Below are 19,600 nucleotides of genomic sequence, written 5' to 3'. Positions count from 1 at the left end.
AAATGTGTGTTGTCATGCTATGCTAATCTTTTAGCTCACTAGCATAATGTTCTTAGGCCATTGTGCCCAAACTGTGACATGTTTCGTGTGTAGACAATTCCGACGGACAAAGTGCTACGCATGCTTAGAATAAAGAGACGAAAGCTATTGGCTACTGGCCTGTTTATAGTGCCGACGTACGTGTTTAAGGTCACCTCCTCGTTCAGACCGATCGGATTTTCCGCCAACTTTGTGCGACCGTGTTTATGCAACACAAGTTTCGGACAAAATCCATCAGAAAAAATCATAATGTCCGAATGTGTGTACGGAGCTTTAGGAGAGTGTCTTTGATACTTTAAAGTGGAATTAAACTTAAAAAACAAAAAAACAAAAAAACAATGATCACAGGCCTGTTAGTGTTACTGCACACTGAGCCACGCACGCGCAGCTTAGGCACCAACGTGCTCAATGGGATTATTTGTTAGGTAAGTGTGCCATAATGTGCTAATATCTGTTACATTTTAGTACAATATGGCATAAAGCGCCAAGGGGCCACATTTTTTTTTCCACTTCCTGGCCGGGCCATTTTTTGCGATACGGCACTTTAACTGCCAATTCAACGTGGTCGTGTGATGTTCTACCCAAACAAAATTGATGTATTTTTTTCCCACAAATAGCGCTTTCATTTGGCGGTATTTAATCACCTTTGCAGTTTCTTTTTTTGCACTATAAACAAAAACAGCAACAATTTTGAAGAAAATAAAACAACTTTTTTTACTTTTTGCTATAATTAACATCCAAAAAAAAGTAAAAAAAAATAATTTCTTCATCAGTTTTGGCCGATACGTATTCTTCTACATATTTTTGGTAAAAAAAAATCTCAATAAGCGGATATTGATTGGTTTGCACAAAAGTTATCACATCTACAAAATAGGGAATAGATTTAGAGAATTTTTTTTTACTAGTAATGGCGGTGATTAGTGATTTTTAGCGGGACTGCGACATTATGGTGGACGAATCGGACACCAAACTGACATTTTTTACACTTTTTTGGGAACCAGTAACATTATTACAGCAATCAGTGCTAAAAATATGCACTGTTATTGTATTAATGACACTGGCAGGGAAGGGGTTAACATCAGGGGTAATCAAGGGGTTAACTGTGTTTCCTCACTGTGTGTTCTAACTGTATGGGGGACTGTGTGACTGGGGAAACAGAAAGACAGGATCTGTGTGATCTCCCCTGTCAGAATGGAGATTTGCCTTGTTTACACAGGCAGATCCACGTTCTGTCACTGCAGGGAGCGGTCACTGGTTGCCGGTGGAAAACGAATCCACCGGACCTGCTGATTGGCTCCCCTACTGGCCAATGGGAGCGCGCTCGCCCAAAAAGTCGCTGTGTACCAGCTGACGTACACCTGCGGCGATTTGCGGAATTGAGCCACATTGCCTCAGTATAACTGCGGCAGCTGGTACTTAAGTGGTTAAAGTGTTACCAAACCCAGGACCTTGCATTCACTATATCTGGTCTTCCACAGTACACAGAGCATGGAAATGTAATTATTTTAGTAAATATAAACTGCTTTTCTCATCAACAGAAGGTAGGACCCTTGATCCTCTGTCTGGACAGTGCTGATTGGCCCTGTGCTGATCCAAATGTACTCTCCCAAGAAAAAAAACAACCTATTAATACACACCAAACGGAGCATGTACAGCCTGACTCAAGTAACTCTGTCTTATGTGGACATGTTTTGGGGGCAATGCATGTGGGAGGATCAGAGAAGACAGGAAAAAACAGCCTTTTTACACAATGCAGAGGATTAACCCCTTAGATTCCAAAGTGGGTATAACAAGCATGCTTTACTGCATATACAGACTGATTTTACTGTTGTGGGATTAGTAACATTTTAATTCCACAGAAAATTATAGTCATCTTTAGGTTGTGTGTGGATGTGAAATGCAGAGAAACGTATTCATATTTAAATTAGATGTCAACTCTAACAAAATAATATTTAGTTTGCTAAAGCACTGTGTATCATACAAAGTTGGCCCTGTTAAAAAAAAAATACTCCTCTTTGTCTTTTTTTTCATCCTTTATTGCATGTAGCACTGCTGATTTACTGTGGTCCCTTCGCAGCCTCTTCCTGCATTCCTCAGTGCAGGTTCCCTGATAGTGGCAAGATATGATAACTTTGTCACCCTATAGCAGGAAGTGCCCAAACAATAAACTTCATGACAGGTATTTTTTTTAAAACTAAAGATTTAGAAATATTATAAAAAATATATTTAAAACTGCAATAACATGTTGTGCCGTGGTAAGATGAGGCAATGCACGTTATGTGCCTTGGATCAGTACCTTACCAATGCACCTGCATTGCAGTGAACCCCAATGCAAGTAATGCACTACTATGCGTTTTGTTGAGCTTTGTTCCAAAAAATAGTGCATGCACTTCTGTTGGTGCATTTTGGTGTGATTTAATCCTATCAGTTCACAGAATGAGCTGCCTTAACATGATTTATGTTAATACACTGAGGCCGCGTACACACGCGGGGACTGTTCGCTCAACTTTGTCCGCTGAACAGTGTTTCGGCGGACAGTCCGCTCGTGTGTGGGCTTTCAGCGGACAGTTTCAGCGGACAGTCTGCTGAACAAAGTTTTTCGGAAATTCCGAAAAACTGTCCGCTGAAACTTTGTTTCAGGGAACAGTCCCCTCGTGTGTAGGCTTGTTCGTCAAACTAAGTTCCGCGCATGCTCAGAAAGGATTTACACACCGAAGTTTGCATTGCAGTGTATAGGACGTCGTTTTCTAGTCCCGTCGTACGTGCCGTTCACGTCATCGCGCACGGTTTCAGCGGACTGTTCGTTCGTCGTGTGTGGGCAAGTCCGTCCATGCTAATTTTGAGCGGACTGTCCGCTGAAACTGTTTGACGGACAAAGTTGAGCGAACAGTCCCCGCGTGTGTACGCGGCCTCACATACCTCCCAACTTTCTGAGATGGGAATGAGGGACACCTATTAGCAAAAGCATGTAAGCATAGGACACATCCCCTGCCACGCCCCCCTTAAAGGAGAATCGCACAAAAAAATGATTGATTAAACCTACAAGTACTTTTTTTACCACTACTATTCCTTTATATTGGCTTTTGGAATTTACAGATGCAGCAATTTAGAAATTGGATAAATGTTTTAGCACTGGGAAACACTTTTTGCTAGATAAAACGTGCATTTTATCTACAACTATATAGATCAGACCAAAATGCGGGACAAATGAAGAGGAAAGAGGGACTTTGTTCCAAATCAGGGACAGTCCCTCGAAATCAGGGACAGTCCCTCGAAATCAGGGACAGTTGGGAGCTATGCACTGAATCCAGCCTTAGTTTTCAGATTTGGTACACAACTAGTTAACATAGATATTGCAATAAGAGTGTTCCTTTTTTTCCCTTTCACTGCCAAGAGCATATTACATAGTAATGTACATAAAACTTCACAGCAATCAAAAAGTTAAACAATGTAGAGAATGTAATAGCAGCTTGAGTTTGCTTCAGTTTTTGTGTGGCATGTTCACTGCCCATAAAATTAATCTGTATGGTTACAAAATCACCCCAATCAATTGTACGGAATCTAAGTACTGTACAGACATTGCCCACAGTCATGGCATCTGCTCTGGTTCTACATCTATTTTTTTTTTTTAGCTTAAAATAGCGATTCGTGAGAGCAGTGGACGCAAATATCTTGTTCACAGATCACCCTGCGGCTGCGAATGAACCCAGAACTGACTTCATGGTCAGTACTACAGTCAGAAGATCAGAGGTTCGATGCCCCCAAACTCCATCTGCTGTACTCAGGTCTATTGTGGTCAGTTTACGTATATATTGCATAAAAAAGATAATACAGGCATACCCCGCTTTTAAGTACACAATGAGGTTTATTTACTAAAGCTGGAAAGTGCAAAATCAGGCTCACTTCTGCATAGAAAACCAATGAGCTTCCAGGTTTTATTACCAAAGCTTAATTGAACAAGCCAAGGTTAGAAGCTCATTGGTTTCTATGCAGAAGTGAGACGGATTTGGCACTTTACAACTTTAGTAAATAAACCCCATTGTGTACTTAAAGGTGGGCTATGCCTATAAACCATCTCCGTCCTCCATTTTAGGGACGAATCAGGCCTGAATTTTTTCCTGAATTTGGACCTGAAACTGAGCCAAAGACACACAAGACTCCTGTGCAATCCGCTCTGCAGCCGCCCCGGAGATGTGTGACCCAGCTCCATAGAGAGCCAGGCATACTCTCCTGCCTTGCGAATTGGAATGCGGAGAAACCCACATCCAATTCGCACTAGTGTGAACTAAGCCTTAGAAAATACAGAGCCTAGTATAATATTGTGGTGCCATGTAATTTGTATGGAATTTGTTAATAATAACAAGGAAAGCAATAAAATAGATCCCCTGCAGCCACCAACAATAGACCCCTCCAGCAACAATAGATCACCCAAGCAACAATATACCCCCAGCAACAGAAGATCCACACCAGCAACAATAGATCCTCCACTAACAACAGTCGATCTCCCAGCAACCAGCATCAATAGGCCCTCCAGAAGTCAGAAAAAGAAACAATAGACCCCTCTTCCAACAGTAGATCCCTCACAACAATAGATCCCCCAGTGACAATTGAACCCACAGCAGTGAGCATCACTAGATCCTCCAGCACACCCCAGTACCTCATGTCATTACATACATCCAGTGCTGGAACTGCATTCCCCCACATTCAAACTGAAAAAAAACTCTGAGTATAAGTCAAAAAATGTGTTTCAAGGTCCTCAGTTTTATGAATTAAATCTAAATTTACACATGATTGTCTTTTATTACCTTATGAAAAGAGAGGTAAAGGAACTGCTCTAGAAATACAATTTTATGAGCACATACTGTATGTGAAATGCAATGCCAGGAAAGCAAATTTGGGCCTTCATAGAACTTTGTCCATGTGTGTAGACCAGATTGTAGTCCGTTTGTTCATCTGTCTGCTACATTTGAAAATCAGAGGACTCGGCACAGGTGCAGCATTGGTGTTCAATAGAGTATTAATTTCTATAAACTTAGAAACAACAATCATATCTTACTTGCTATTGTTTATTTTTGGTGCTTATAGTGATCATTAGTATTCAAGGGACTATTATGCAAATCCATGGCTAATGAATATAACTTTTGTGGAAAGCTGCTTTTAATAATTATATTAAAAATATTTGATATATCAAAGGATAACTGCACACAAGAAAACAATATTGGCTCACCTGATTGGAGCAGACTCATCTCCTTTCTCCAGCCAATCCTGAGGAGGAGTGATGTACATGCACCATAGGCCCCAATTATATCCATGAGCTGCATTGGCATACTGTTGTACCTCAAATGTGTTGTACTTGATGTTGTCAATTGCTGGCAAAATGATTTTGCTTCGATCTTCTTTGATCCTTGTAATGACAGGCTCAGCCCTAAATAGAAAACAGTGAATAAAGATATTTAGAATTGTAACAGGTTTGTTAAATTAGGGCAGGTCAGACCCATCATGAAATGGATATCTGTGCCACCATCATTTTCAAAAGATAGTATTGGACTAGAGGAGGCATAGCCATCTTGTATCAGAACAGGTGAATGGGTGTATTAGAAACGGTCGTTTGTTACAGGAACAATTGAGTTTCCCATCTGTGCTCTATAGAGTTTACTTATAAATTACAGGGTGGCAAAATTTTTTGGAAGCAGTACAAAATGTCAGCATATCAGTTTACTATGAATGAATGAACCATTGGTCAAAATACTGTCACTAGAACTCTGTCACTAAAACCTATGAATTTAGACTACATCTCCTGCAAATATATTATAATTCAACATACAAGACAAGATTAAATAGTTTGGGGTGATTTATTAAAGGCTAATAGGTTATCCACTTTCTAAAGGAATTTTCTCTTAGCTTTGTGAAAATTCACTTTGCAAAGAATCAGGTACAAAGAAAGTAAAGAAAAACAGTGTCTTTGCTTGCACTTGATTTGATTATGAGATCCACCTCATTTACTAAGATAAGGGAAAATTCTCTTCCAAACTGAGCTCCCTGTTTGCCTTTAGTAATGATGCCCGATGAAGGAGCATGCATGCTCCGAACACGTGCACAATAACATCATCACAGCGCGACGCCAAACAACTCATCAGCTGACCTCCGTGATGCTGCAATATCGAGCCAGAGACGCTGGGAACCACCGACGCCACCGGACTAGACTCCACAGCCTAAGAGGATCACTTTCTCCCTGGGAGCCCTGTGATGTACCCTAGAACTTCTCTTCCTCACAAACATGATGTGCCTGATTTACTCCAACAGAGAGTGAGTGTATTACTTTGTAAATAAATACTTGTGGTCTGCAATACTGCACTTAGGTTGGCGCTGTTTTGTCTTCTCTGTTTTTAAATCACATGTGTCAACCACAAGGTCCACGCACATTTCATGTGGCCCTCGCACCCATGGCTTTTTTTAAGTGAAAATGTGGTGGAACTCCATTCCACCACCTCCAGCTTTTTCTCTCAACTTCATGCTCACCATTTTCACTTGTAAACACAGAAGCCTTCCTCTTGGCGGTTCTCACAGATCCCTGCCTGCCCTGCAATCACAGAAGGGGAAAGGGAGGTACAAATGCTTGTGCAGTGTAGGATGGGGCATCATGTGGTAAGCTACACTCTGCTCTACATCTGTGCCTGGGTGCACAGATGCTGACTAATAATCTCCATGCAAGTGAAAGAGAGAGAGGCAGAGCCACCTACTGAAACCAGGCCTGGAGGGTGAGATGCAAGGAAGCTTTTGGGGGTGGGGGAGAGATGAGGAGGAAGATGTGTGCAGAAGTTGGGGATGGTGGGGAGTGGTGCAGAGGTCAGAGCTGGAGTGAGGTGAAAGTGAGATGTGGACAGCCTGTGAAAAAAAGCTTAACCCTGCACACTGTGCATAGCACACCCCTAAACTCTGCACTCTCTATGTAGCGCACTCCTCAACCCTGCACTATGTACAAGGCACACCCTTGAACTCTGCACTCTGTGCATAAGACACCCCCAAACTCTGCATTCTGTAAATAATGAATCCCCATAATGCACTCCTGACATTTATTGCCTCTTTAAGATTCTCCCACTGTTCTCTGTGAAAAAAGCCCTGGATAAATGTGTATAGTCTTAGCCCTTGTACACACGGTCGGACATTCCGACAGCAAAATCCGTCGGATTTTATCCGATGGATTTTGTCTGAAACTGGTTTAGCATACACACGGTCGGACAAAGTTGTTGGAAAATCCGATCGTTCGTAACGTGATGACGTTATTTAGTTAGCACGGGACTACGTTCAGGCTAGTAGCCAATAGCTTTGGTCTAGGAATTTGATTTGAGCATGTGTGGCACTTTGTTGGAATTCTCTACAAACGATTGGACAAAGTCCGATCAGATCATGTTGTCGGAAAATTTTTATATCCAGCTCTAAAACTTTGTCGGTGGGACATTCCGATGGAAAAAGTCAGATGAAGCCCACACATGGTCGGATTATCCGACAACACGGTCCGATCAGACATTTTCTGTCGGAATGTCCGACCGTGTGTACAAGGGCTTACAGATACAACAGGCCCTTTGGGGGCAACCATAATGCTGATACAGCCCATGGTGAAATTTAGTTTGATATTACAACAAAACACCACAAATATTCAAATTTCCATTAAGCAAATTGTAATTTTGCAGGTCTGCATCTGAATAATGTCTATGAGGGAATAAAAATAGTTTTCACTTTACTTTGGACACTTAATAATACATGTAATATGGTTTCCAGCACTGATGCTTGTTTAAAGATGAACTTAAAGCCGGCCGGCTAAAATACACAGTTAAATTACATACTATATATGTGACCACTTTTACTTGCCAAACGTTTTGTTGTTTTGTGAAACATCTCTTGCAATACATATCTCAGCCAGACAGTACTGTCAATTTCTTTTAGTTGAGCAATTATATTGTGTGTGTTAAGAAATCTTTAGCTTCCACTGTAGGAGCTTAGCATGGTGAAAACCAGAACTCTGCTGATTGAACAATGGAGGAGAAGCAGTACATTGATAGGCTCATCTATCTTCTTACTTTGTTCTTTCCTTTTGCCAGCATGTCCAGAGTAGTGATGAGCCCAAACATTTACCTATGCGTTGCCAGCCAAATGCCATGTATAATAGAAGTATTAATTCTGCATTTACACATGACGGCTTCCCGCTGTCAATGATTGTTAAGGATGCCAGCGGGTGCAGGCATTGCTGATTCTTTAAGGTATTTAACAGCAAGTGACATCACATTCATGTACATAACAAACCCAGCAATGTAAGCAAAGAAGTGGGGACAGTTTAATAAAACAAATACATACTAAGTCTTTTAAATCTGGTATGGAGTTTAAGGGGATGCTCTACATAAAAAAAAATCATGAGGTCCTCTAGGAAATCCATACTAGTCCATTTGGTTTGACATGGATTTTTAAGGGGGGCCTCGTTCAAAATAGGAAAGGGGGTGATGAGTGTACATGCCTATCAGCTCAGAAAATGTTCCCATTGATTTCAGTGGGGTTCAGGTTCAGCATTTAAACTTTTTTGAAACCTACTAAACCCTACTCAAACCAAACTCAAGACAGTTTGTCTCATACATAGTTCAAAATTAAAGTGATTGTAAATGTAAATAAAAAAGGAAAGAAATATGGAATTGCACAGAGTGGCCGCAAACCTCCTCTTTTCAGGTCCCCCGTCAGTGTTCCTGGCCCCTCCCCTCTATCCAGTGCCTCCATGGGAAGCCATTTTACACCTGTCCCCTGCTCCCTCGTCACTGGCTTTGATTGACAGCAGTGGAAGCCAATGGCTCCCCGTGCCCCAGCAAAGCCAGTGAGACCCCGAAGTCAGGTGAGAGAAGAGCTGCAGACACGCACTGTGCTGGATTGAATTGGGGCTCAGGTAAGTAAAAGGGGGTGAGGGGGGATGCTGACACCTGAACATTTTTATCTTAATGCAAGGAATGCATTAAGGTAAAAAATGTTTAGGCTTTACAATCGCTTTAATACATGTATAATGCAGCACAGCCCGATTGGTTCTTAGTACTGGCTTTCTACTTCCTGTTCAGCTTCAGGTACCCATTTTACATGTTGTATTATTTAAAATTATATTTCAGCATTTATTGTGTTATTTACATATATTTGCTTGTTGTTTTTCTTTAAATTGTATAAGCCAAGGACAATTTTGTCTACTTTTGGATAAAGGTAAGGCTGACCACAGGTCAGCCTGTGTTTCTAGGAGGAGTCAGGCTGCATAAAGCCTGCCCTCCTCTGCCTCCTCCGCTCGTGGACGCCGGCTCTCGTGTCGGCTCGTCCGGCTCCACGAGAGGACATTCTGCTTGTTTCCCCCTCTCCTGGCGTGCTGCCGGGGGAGGGGGAAGTTCGTCCGGCTCCACGAGAGGGCTTTCGTTGGTTTTTGCTGGGTTTTGATCGGCGGCGGGGGTCGCTTCTCCCGCCCGCCTCCTTTCTCCTGGTGGTCTGCTTCTGCCGGGGGAGGGGGAGTCGTCCACGGGGGGACTGCGATGAGCCGCTTCTCCCGCCTGCCCCCTTTCTCCCGGTATCCGCCGGGGGGAGGGGGAGGACGCGCTAGCCTGCCGAGGGGGGGGGGGGGTTGGCTGCGGGGGTTGGCTGCTCCCGCCTGTCCCCTTCTCTCGGTGTTCCGCCGGGGGGTGGGGGAGCACGCGCTAGCCTGTTGAGGGGGGGTTTGTCTGCGGGGGAGCTGCTTCTCCCGCCTGCCCCCTTCTCTCGGTGTTCCGCCGGGGGGAGGGGGAGCACGCGCTAGCCTGTTGAGGGGGGGTTTGTCTGCGGGGGAGCCGCTTCTCCCGCCTGCCCCCTTCTCTCTGGGTTCCGTCGGGGGGAGGGGGAGGACGCGCTAGCCTGCTGGGGGGGGGTTGTCTGCGGGGGAGCCGCTTCTCCCGCCTGCCCCCTTCTCCCGGTGTCCCGCCGGGGGGAGAGGGGGTATGCTTTGCCTGCAGAGGGGGGGGTTTGTCTGCGGGTGGATGGGGGGAGCAGTCTGAAGGGGTTAAGTATGTTTTGCCTTTTCCCCTTTGGAGTTGTTTAAGGACACGTTAAGGTACGAATTAATAAAGGTGAGCAAATCCACTTTCTGGCCTGCAAACCAGAGGCTCAATAAGTCTTTAACTAGGAGAGACATCTGATGTGAAACCTAACCCAGGCACAGCTTAAATCTTTAAGTCCTCCAAACAAACAATTTGGAGGAAACCACTGGAAAGCGACGGACTTTTCAAAATACTCAGCGATCACCAGCCTGAATTTTTTGGGAAAGGGAAAAAAACATTAATTCCTGGGAGAGGAAACAAAAAAAACATTGAATGCATTATGGAAAAGCCACGGGCCTGCAGGATCAGGTTTGAGTGCAAAGGCGAAAGACTTGTTGGGATTCACTACCCCCGCCTGAGCTCCACGTGGCGTGCCTTCCCCCCGCCTGAGCTCCACGTGGCGTGCCTCCTCCCCCCCGCCTGAGCTCCACGTGGTGTGCCTCCTCCCCCCGCCTGAGCTCCACGTGGCGTGCCTCCTCCCCCCCGCCTGAGCTCCACGTGGCATGCCTCCTCCCCCGCCTGAGTTCCACATGGCGTGCCTCCTCCCCCCGCTTGAGTTCCACATGGCGTGCCTCCTCCCCCGCCTGAGTTCCACGTGGCGTGCCTCCTCCCCCCACCTGAGTTCCACGTGGCGTGCCTCCTCCCCTCGCCTGAGCTTCTACGTGGCGTGCCCCCCCCCCACCTGAGCTCCTACGTGGCGTGCCTCCCCCCGCCTGAGCTCCTACGTGGCGTGCCTCCCCCCGCCTGAGCTCCTACGTGGCGTGCCTCCCCCGCCTGAGCTCCTACGTGGCGTGCCTCTCCCCGCCTGAGCTCCTACGTGGCGTGCCTCCCCCCGCCTGAGCTCCTACGTGGCGTGCCTCCCCCGCCTGAGCTCCTACGTGGTGTGCCACCCCCCGCCTGAGCTCCTCATGGCGGGCCTCCCCCTGCCTGAGCTCCACGTAGCGGGCCTCCCCCCGCCTGAGCTCCACGTACTATGTGCATTTTGCGTTCTTGTGCAATTTGCGTTCTTGTGCAAATTGCGTTCTTGTGCAAATTGCGTTCTTGTGCTATTAATATTTTCGCGCCTTTCATGTTCTCGTGCTATTCATGGTTTTCTCATGCATTTTACGTTCTTGTGTATTTTATGGTTTTCTCGTGCGATTTCGGTCTCGTGCGATTCCGGTCTCGTGCGATTTCGGCCTCGTGCGATTTCGGTCTCGTGCGATTTCGGTCTTGTGCGATTTCGGTCTCGTGCGATTTCGGTCTCAGGCCATTCACGTTCTCAAAGCGATTACGTTCTCAAGGCGATTACGTTCTCAATGCGATTATGTCTTCATGCATTTGTGTTTCATGCATTTGCGTTTCATGCAGTTGCGTTTCAAGCAGTTGCGTTTCAAGCAGTTGCGTTTTCAAGCTGTTGCGTTTTGAAGCAGTTGCGTTTGAAGCAGTTGCGTTGAAGCATTTGCGTTTTCTTGCAGTTATGTTCTCGTTTCGTTTTACGTTCTCATGCAGTTATGTTCTCGTTTCGTTTTACGTTCTCATGCAGTTATGTTCTCACTTCGTTTTACGTTCTCATGCAGTTATGTTCTCATTTCGTTTACGTTCTCATGCAGTTATGTTCTCGTTTCACGTTCTCATGCAGTTATGTTCTCGCTTCGTTTTAAGTTTTCATGCAGTTATGTTCTCGTTTCGTTTACGTTCTCATGCAGTTATGTTCTCGTTTCGTTTCACGTTCTCATTCAATTTGATGTTCTCATGATTTGTTTTCACGCACGTCCCTTAATCGTTTTTACGGTTTCACATGCAATTGCCGTTTCTCATGCAATTCACAGTTTATGCAATTCACGCTTTTCATGCAGTTGATGTTACGGTTCTTATGCAATTTTGTTTTCATGCGATTTGGGTCTCTCATGTGATTTACTTTTCTTATGAAGTTGGTGTTTCTCATACAATTGATGGTTTTCCATGCTTTTTTACAGTTTCTCATACAAATTGTGTTTCTCGTGCGTTTTGCTTTTCGCAGGCAGTTGACAGTTTTAAACTATTTACAGTTCTTACGCATTTATGGTTCTCAGGGTTTTTTACGTTTCTCATGCAATTTACGTATCAGATGTAATGTACGTGTCGGTTGTAGTTACGTGTCTCATGCAATTTCATGCGTTTCCCATGTTCCTGACATTTCCCCATGTTTTTCTAGCGTTTACTGACGTATTCCCATGGTTCTGACGTATTCACGGGTTTCTTGTGTTTCCTTACGTGTTTGCTTACGTGTTTCCCATGTGCCGCACGTTTCATGTCTTATGCCTTTCATGTCATTGCCCTTGTGTAATTTCATGGTTCTCAGGAATTTTTTACGTTCCTCATGGTTTTTACGTGTCTTATGCTATTTGCGTGTCTCATGCATCTTCTCGCGTTTCCCATGTTTCTTTTGTTTATCGTGTTTTCTTGCCTTTTCTCGTGTTTCTTACATTTTCCTATATGCCGCACGTTTATGTCTTATGCTTTTCTTGTCGTTGTCCTTTGTTCGCTGCTTTTCTGTTAGCTGGTGTTTGCATCCAGGGTCTGTCTCGTTTACAGGTCCTTATGGGCTGAGGTTTTGTTATAGTTTGATTGTCGTCCCACAATCTTCTCGCCTGTAGTCTGCACGTCATACTTTACGTTCACTTTTACACCTCTTCTACTACCCACCACGGTCTGTGGGTACTTTAGCCCTGAGTTTCGTTTTAATTTCCTGTCTTAGCGCTGCAGGTTGCTCGGGCTCGCTTCTGCATACACTAGGGTGGTGTCATTTGGTTCACATTCGTGAGCCGTTGGTCCTGTCATTTCAACACCCACATCCTTAGTTAGCTGATACCAGGGAGCTGGTTATGTCATGAGTAGGTGGTCTATCATGTTCTCTGGTTGTTTCACACAGCTGGGCTGTCCATGTTCTTCCACCACGGGTTACCCATCACGCTTATGGGTTTAACGGTTTGAGGTGATCGTTTTAATTGGCTTGTTCGGTGGCAAGTCTCCTCATCTGTTCTTTCACCACTCACTTTTCTTTTTAACTCTCATTTCTCATGCGGTTTGTTCTAGTGCAGGTAAGTTTTCATGCAAATTGTTTCTCATGGAATATTATGGTTCTCGTGCTATGTTACGTTTCTCTTGCTATGTTACGTTTCCCTCTCGTGTCCCCAGGTTTCCCTCTCGTGTCCCCAGTGTCCTAGGTTTCTCTAATTTTTTCCTAGGTTTTTCTCGTTGTTCCATCAATTCACGTTCTCATGCAAACTGCGTTTCTTATGCAGATGGTATTTTCTTGCACCCTCAGTTCTTTTTTGCTGCTCTCGGTTGTATCAGCTCACGCTACTCATGTTTCCTGTTCAGTCATGTTTCCTTCACACAGGTTGTTTTTTTTTTGTCACTGGTTAGGTTTGTCTCATGTCACTGCTTGGCATGTTTTCTGGTCTGGGTTTCCAGTCCTGATGGTTAACATCCAGTTCCTACTTGCTTTTCTGTTTCTTTTTGGCCTCTTCCAGCGCATATCAGGCCACAGCACTTTTAGGTCAGATTGAGTTGAGTCTCACCATTTCAGGTTGGGTAACCGATCAGGTTGGTTTATTTTCGGCACTTCCGGTTGAAGCTATCCTCAGGGGATCTAGCAAGAGTAGTACCCCAACTGTGCTTAGCCGTCTTCCCATTGTGGGTCTTATTTTCGTGAAAAAACATATCTGTCATACTCTCAGGTCTCCTTGTGCGTTGGTTACCTGCCTGGTGCTCAAGGCAGGGCTATAGCTGTTTTGTTGTTCCTAGGGCCAGGGAGAGTGGTGTTTCTGGCCCAAGGTCTTGCATTTTTTTAGTCAATCAACTGATTTGCACCCCGGCTTTCTGTTACATCTGTATGTTCGAGATTCGACTTTTGGGGGTGGCTCTGTTATCAGGTTCTTGGAGCCTAGTAAGGTGTGGTGCTCGGGGTGGTTTATACCAGCTTGTGTGTTACATTTGCCAAAACCTAGGATGGTCCTCTGCTGCCTTTCCTAGCGCTCCCCCTTTCTGCAGCTAGGTTCATTCTTTCATTGCCTTCACCCCAGGTTAAATGTCAATTCACAGTGTAATCTGATTTCAAAGCTTTCATCCTACTGTATTTTTTGCCCCCTTTTAGGCATACTGACCACGTGACCCTGGCACACTTCAGGTCTATGTTCTTGGTTGCTCTTTGTTCCTTGCCATACTATCCACAGATTGACTCCGAGTACAAAGGTAAGGCTGACCGCAGGTCAGCCTGTGTTTGTAGGAGGAGTCAGGCTGCATAAAGCCTGCCCTCCTCTGCCTCCTCCTCTCGTGGATGCCGGCTCTCGTGTCCCACCCACCCATTCCCTTTTTTCATTTCATTCATTATATTTTATACTTGGGTATGCCCCCTTTTAGGCATACTGACCATGTGACCCTGGCACACTTCAGGTCTATGTTCTTGGTTGCTCTTTGTTCCTTGCCATACTATCCACAGATTGACTCCGAGTACAAAGTAAGGAAAGATTAAAACTGCTGCCAGGTTTTTGTTGCTATCTGGGGCTCCGTTAGAGAGAGATTTGCCCTCATTTCCTGTCTTGCTGAGAATGGTTTCATCAAACAGGAACTGAGGAAAAATCTACAATAAGGACACAGACAAAACAAAAATCTGGCAGGTGTACACTTTATAATTTTAGTTTCTTTGTTTCTGTTGTAAGTTCATTTCCTGTATGGTAAAACATTATTGGAAAGAACAAAAAGTGGGAGGAAAGTTCTCTAAGCTGTTGATCGCGATAATCAAAAGGAGTTCTGATCCTAACCAACTCTATCCAAAACTAAGAAAATAAAGTTTTGGCTGGACATCAGTAGCAGCACTGAAGCTCTGGAAACATTAGTCAAAGATGAAATCTCCTTGCATCGCCTTGTAAAATTTGCAAAGGGAGCTTGTACAAGAGATAGATCTTTGTATTGCAGGGATTCATTGTATGTCTTCAGTGGCTATAGATTTGCCATAAAAATCTCCATTAGCAAGTAGCTATAAGGGCATTTGATGAACCATGCTCACAATGATGCATTCCCAGATAAAGAAACTGCAATAAATGAGATGAGATTAATCTATTTGCACTTATTATATGCTTTAATTCAGGCCACAATAATATCTCCCTGCAAGATTTTGGTAAATTGGTAATAAAAGTCCTAGAGGTTAACAGAGCTGAGCTATGCTTTATGATCCTGCTTCCTTTTTGTTATTATTTGCATTGTGTCTATATATCCTTTTCATAGTTCTTATTAATATTGCAAGAAAATATTTCTGGCACTGCACAATGTGACTGACGGAACATTAAGCCATGCTCTAATGGGTGTAATAAGCTGTCACTTCTAGGACATCCAAAGTAAGTAATTATCTCGTTCTCAGCCTGCTCGTTCAGGCAACAGGCAACTTTATGTTCCATAGAGAGAATGAGAGGCTGATAGTGCTTCAGTACACTTTGCTATAATTGTTATGTGGAATTTAGCTGTGTAAGTGCCACATGAAATTCTTTATATTGTTAGACCATTTGAATGTATAATCTAGTCTGTGAGTGGTTAGTTGTCCAGACTTTAGTTTTCTACATATAATAAAGCTCCATAACTGGGCTTAAAGTCAACCTATACTAACATTTTTAAAACTAAATTCCCTGATGCCCTGTACCAGTGGTGGCTGGTGCTCAACATTTTATGGGGGCACAAACAAACTGAAAATTTTGAAAAAATACTGAAAAAAAACACATCAATTGCAGCCTCACTGTGCCCATCAGTTGCAGCCACTGTGCCCATGATATGCAGCAAATGCGCCCATTAAACAGCCCTTGTGCTCATCATATGCAGGATGTGCCCATCATATACAGCCTGTGCTCCATCATATGCAGCCTGTGCCCATCATTTGCAGCCTCTGTGCCATCATATGACATCACTGAACTAACTGAACTGAACCAACCAGAATCAACGAAGCTTCTTGGATGAACAGGAAAAGGTCTTCCACATTACAAAACAAGTCCAGTTAAATGTGATTAACAACTACTAGCTATTCAGATGTCATTTTCTTTGATATGTTGTATTTTTTCTATTGTATTATAAAAAAAAGTAATACATTGTATTTATTTATATTTATTTATTTACATGCAATGTCATTTTCTAATTTACAGTAACAACTTGAATTTCTATACTACATTCTGGCAACCTTTTCACAAGTTTGCACAGGGGTCCGTGTCACATAAGACTTACGCTGTTAAACTCAAAGCTCAATACCTCTCAAGCCCAGACCTTGATCTGAGGAAAAGTCACTTAGAATAGGACTAAGCTCTTTCTATTGCAAGGGCGCACAACAGACTTTTTCAACTATGCACATTTTTCAGACAAAAAGATGAGAAATGAAATTATGCAGAATGATATCACATCTTTATTGTTTCAGGGAGGAAAATATGAGGAATTGAACATTATTCTTACACACATTTTACTCAAGATCACAGGTCTGTCTCTGTATCAGAGCAGAGATCTATAAAGTGACCTGAGGCATACATAACTGAAACGGGCCATGCACACATTTCTCACATCCCCTAGATCTGAAACCATTACTGATACTTGATTCATAGATGTTTTACCTGCCTTTCTAGAACCATGATTGGCCTGTTATATCCTTCTTTTAAAACAGCACAGAATTCTGGAATGACCTCTGTTATCCTTATATTTCACAAAAGAGGTCATTTATTCTATTTGTTATAGCAAAAAATCACTGCAGTCCCAGGAAAAAAAAGATGTTAAAAAAGTAAAAAAGGATGTTAACAATAAATGCAACAATTCACAAAAATGATTTTTTTTTTTTTTCAGACACATTACTTGATGTTTAAAGTACATTACATGACATTTAAATACAAGTAATGTCTTGAACAATTGGCGGGTATTTTTTATTAGTATACAGCAACATTAAAATATATTGTATGAAATACTAAATACACAACTTGCTGTATACATATTTAGCACTATTATAATAGATACTGACTTACAGATGACCAGCAGCTACATTGCAAGTAACCCAAGCTCAATTATTTCAGTAAGGTCCCAGGCACATTCAATATCAGGTGTAGTTCTTTCCTTAATGTGTAAACAATGGGTGGCAGTCACTTTTATGAGCTCAAAGCAGGAACAGATTTATTACAGTTTGCAATAAGTAGGAAGGAATGTGAGGTGAGAATCGGGTATTCCCAAACCCATGGGTTGTCTCAAATACTAGACTAGGCTCCAATTCTCTTCTAAACGTCTATTTTCTAATAATTCTCTTTCTTTCCCTTCTGATCACAAACTATGCTAGCTGGATACCCACAGGCTTTGGCTCCCTGAAAATTAAGGTTCTAGTGGCATCTTAAACTTAGTCGTTCAAAGCAGGAAAGCTGAGGGGATTCATGTGGTACCTCTTACTCAACCAGTCACTCATGACCTCATGTAGTTGTGTTAGGCAACTACAATTGCTTTCTCTGGGCCAGCACTTTATAGCCCTATCCTTGTGTATCCCTTTAAGAGGGGAGATCCCTGCTTCTTTCTCTGTGCATCTAGGCCCAGAAGGAGGGGAGGGACCCAAACTGGTAGTCCTCAGAAAAAAGAAACAGCTACAACTCTGTATCCTCGATATGAGTTTATCTACCTTGTCTTTTGGTGGATGGGAGGACACCTCAGCTTGGGCATCCTACTTCAACATCTAACCAATACCTAGGTCTCGGTCTCTGGGTTCCACTGTTCTGAGCCATACAGCACCTGTATTGAATGATAGCATCCTAGCTGGGCATAAGTTCACAAGGGAAGAGACAGAATAAGAAAGGTCCCACATAGTTAACAGTTTTTCAGCACACATGACCAAATTCCCAAAGCCTGCTGATTGACTAGGTCTTTAAAAAACCTCATAACACAGGGTACCACCACTCCCAGACATGTTGGAGTATGCTCAGTTGCAACTGGCCTACTTTTGTGGACTGTCTCCTTTAATGTATAGCAGTTAATGCAGTGCTCAGGCGGGGTTTAAAATATAAATAACTCCGAAAAACAACTGTTGGTTTGCCAGAAGCCATGTGATCATACAAAGTCAGACAACGCACAAACCAAGATTGATAAAAAAGTAAAAACCTAAGGTAGAGACCAGATGTTATCACTTTGATGTAATTTCCTTCTGAATATTAGATGTATGTATTTATTTTTAACAAGGAAGAAAAAAATGATTTTGTTTTTAGATGCCAACATTTCCTTTTCTTTTGAAAGGTTTTATTTGCAATTGAATATATATTTATAAAACCATATTTCTTCTCTCACAAAAAATCCTCCCCTTTCCTTTTTTTTTTGCTATGCTTATAGCACAGACCAGTGTTTCTCAACTCCAGTCCTCAAGGTGCCCCAACAGGTCATGGTTTTAGGATTTCCCTCAGATGAAACAGCTGTGGTAATTACTAAGGCAGTGCAACTGATCAATTCCCCTGTGCAAAATAATGGAAATCCTGAAAACATGACCTGTTGGGGCGCCTTGAGGACTGGAGTTGAGAAACACTGGCACAGACTCACACATTCACCTGTTTAGAGGAAAAATATCTCACTGAATCACATGCTTTCTCAAAATAGTCACTGGCTGCAGCCAGCTACAGTGGACACTTTTTTTCCACGCTGTGGCTCAAAAGTTGTCCCCTTAGGGTCAGTTATGCAGAATTTTGAAATTGCTTGTCTATTATGTTCTTGGAAGAACGTTGTGCCCTTCAAGATACAAGGAATCTTAAAATATTTTTTGGCTGCAGCCTACAATAGCAGACATTTTTTTCCCCTCATTGTGGACCACTGTACAGTGAAATAACACAGTAAGGCTCGGTTCACACAGGGGCGGCATGACTTGCAGCGCCGCGACCTGCACACGATCAGCGGCGACTTGCAAAACGACTTCTGTATAGAAGTCAATGCAAGTCGCCTGAAGTCGCCCCAAAGTAGTACAGGAACCTTTTTTCTAAGTCGGAGCGACTTGACTCACTCCTATTAGAACGGTTCCATAGTACAGAACGGAGCGTGACTTGTCAGGCGGCAAAGTCGCCTGGACAAGTCGCCCCTGTGTGAACCGAGCCTTAGTTCTAATATTGACAGAGCTAAACAAAATAGAATTATTTGTGAATATGTAAGCTTCACATTTTCACTTAAAGCAAACCTTCAGTAATTTTTTCAATTTTCCATTTATTAAATCTTCTGCTCTTGTTGTTTTAACTTTGGATAGTAAAGCATTTTTTTTCTGCCAGTAAATACCTTATACAGCCCACTTCCTGTTTCTTGTCTGGTTAAAAAGCCTAGGCTTATGACATCATGAACGGCTCTCTCTCTCTCTCTCTCACTCTTGTGAGAGTTTGCCCAGAAGGGAGGGGAGATGAGTCATAAGAGGGCCAATCAGAGCTGCAGCGCTGGAGGTGTGCCTCTGTGTGTCTGTGTAATTCTAGGAAGTACAGGCAGCAGCTTCA

General features: G+C 43.2%; 1 protein-coding gene across 1 annotated transcript in view; it reads right to left on the bottom strand.

Moving 5' to 3' along the window:
* The window catches only part of GALNT9 (polypeptide N-acetylgalactosaminyltransferase 9), a 415,119-nt gene that overhangs the window by 215,717 nt on the left and 179,802 nt on the right, over positions 1-19,600 (bottom strand). The window contains exon 5 of the mRNA XM_077461741.1: positions 5,267-5,464. Coding sequence (XP_077317867.1) covers positions 5,267-5,464 — 198 coding nt within the window. The remainder of the gene's footprint in view (positions 1-5,266; positions 5,465-19,600) is intronic.

Source organism: Lithobates pipiens, unplaced genomic scaffold (genome assembly GCF_037356315.1).
Source record: "Lithobates pipiens isolate NorthernLeopardFrog02 unplaced genomic scaffold, aLitPip1_a1.2 Scaffold_3, whole genome shotgun sequence".
Classification (NCBI taxonomy): domain Eukaryota; kingdom Metazoa; phylum Chordata; class Amphibia; order Anura; family Ranidae; genus Lithobates; species Lithobates pipiens.
Note: the sequence above shows the minus strand (reverse complement) of the source record. Positions and strands in the feature narration are given on the sequence as shown.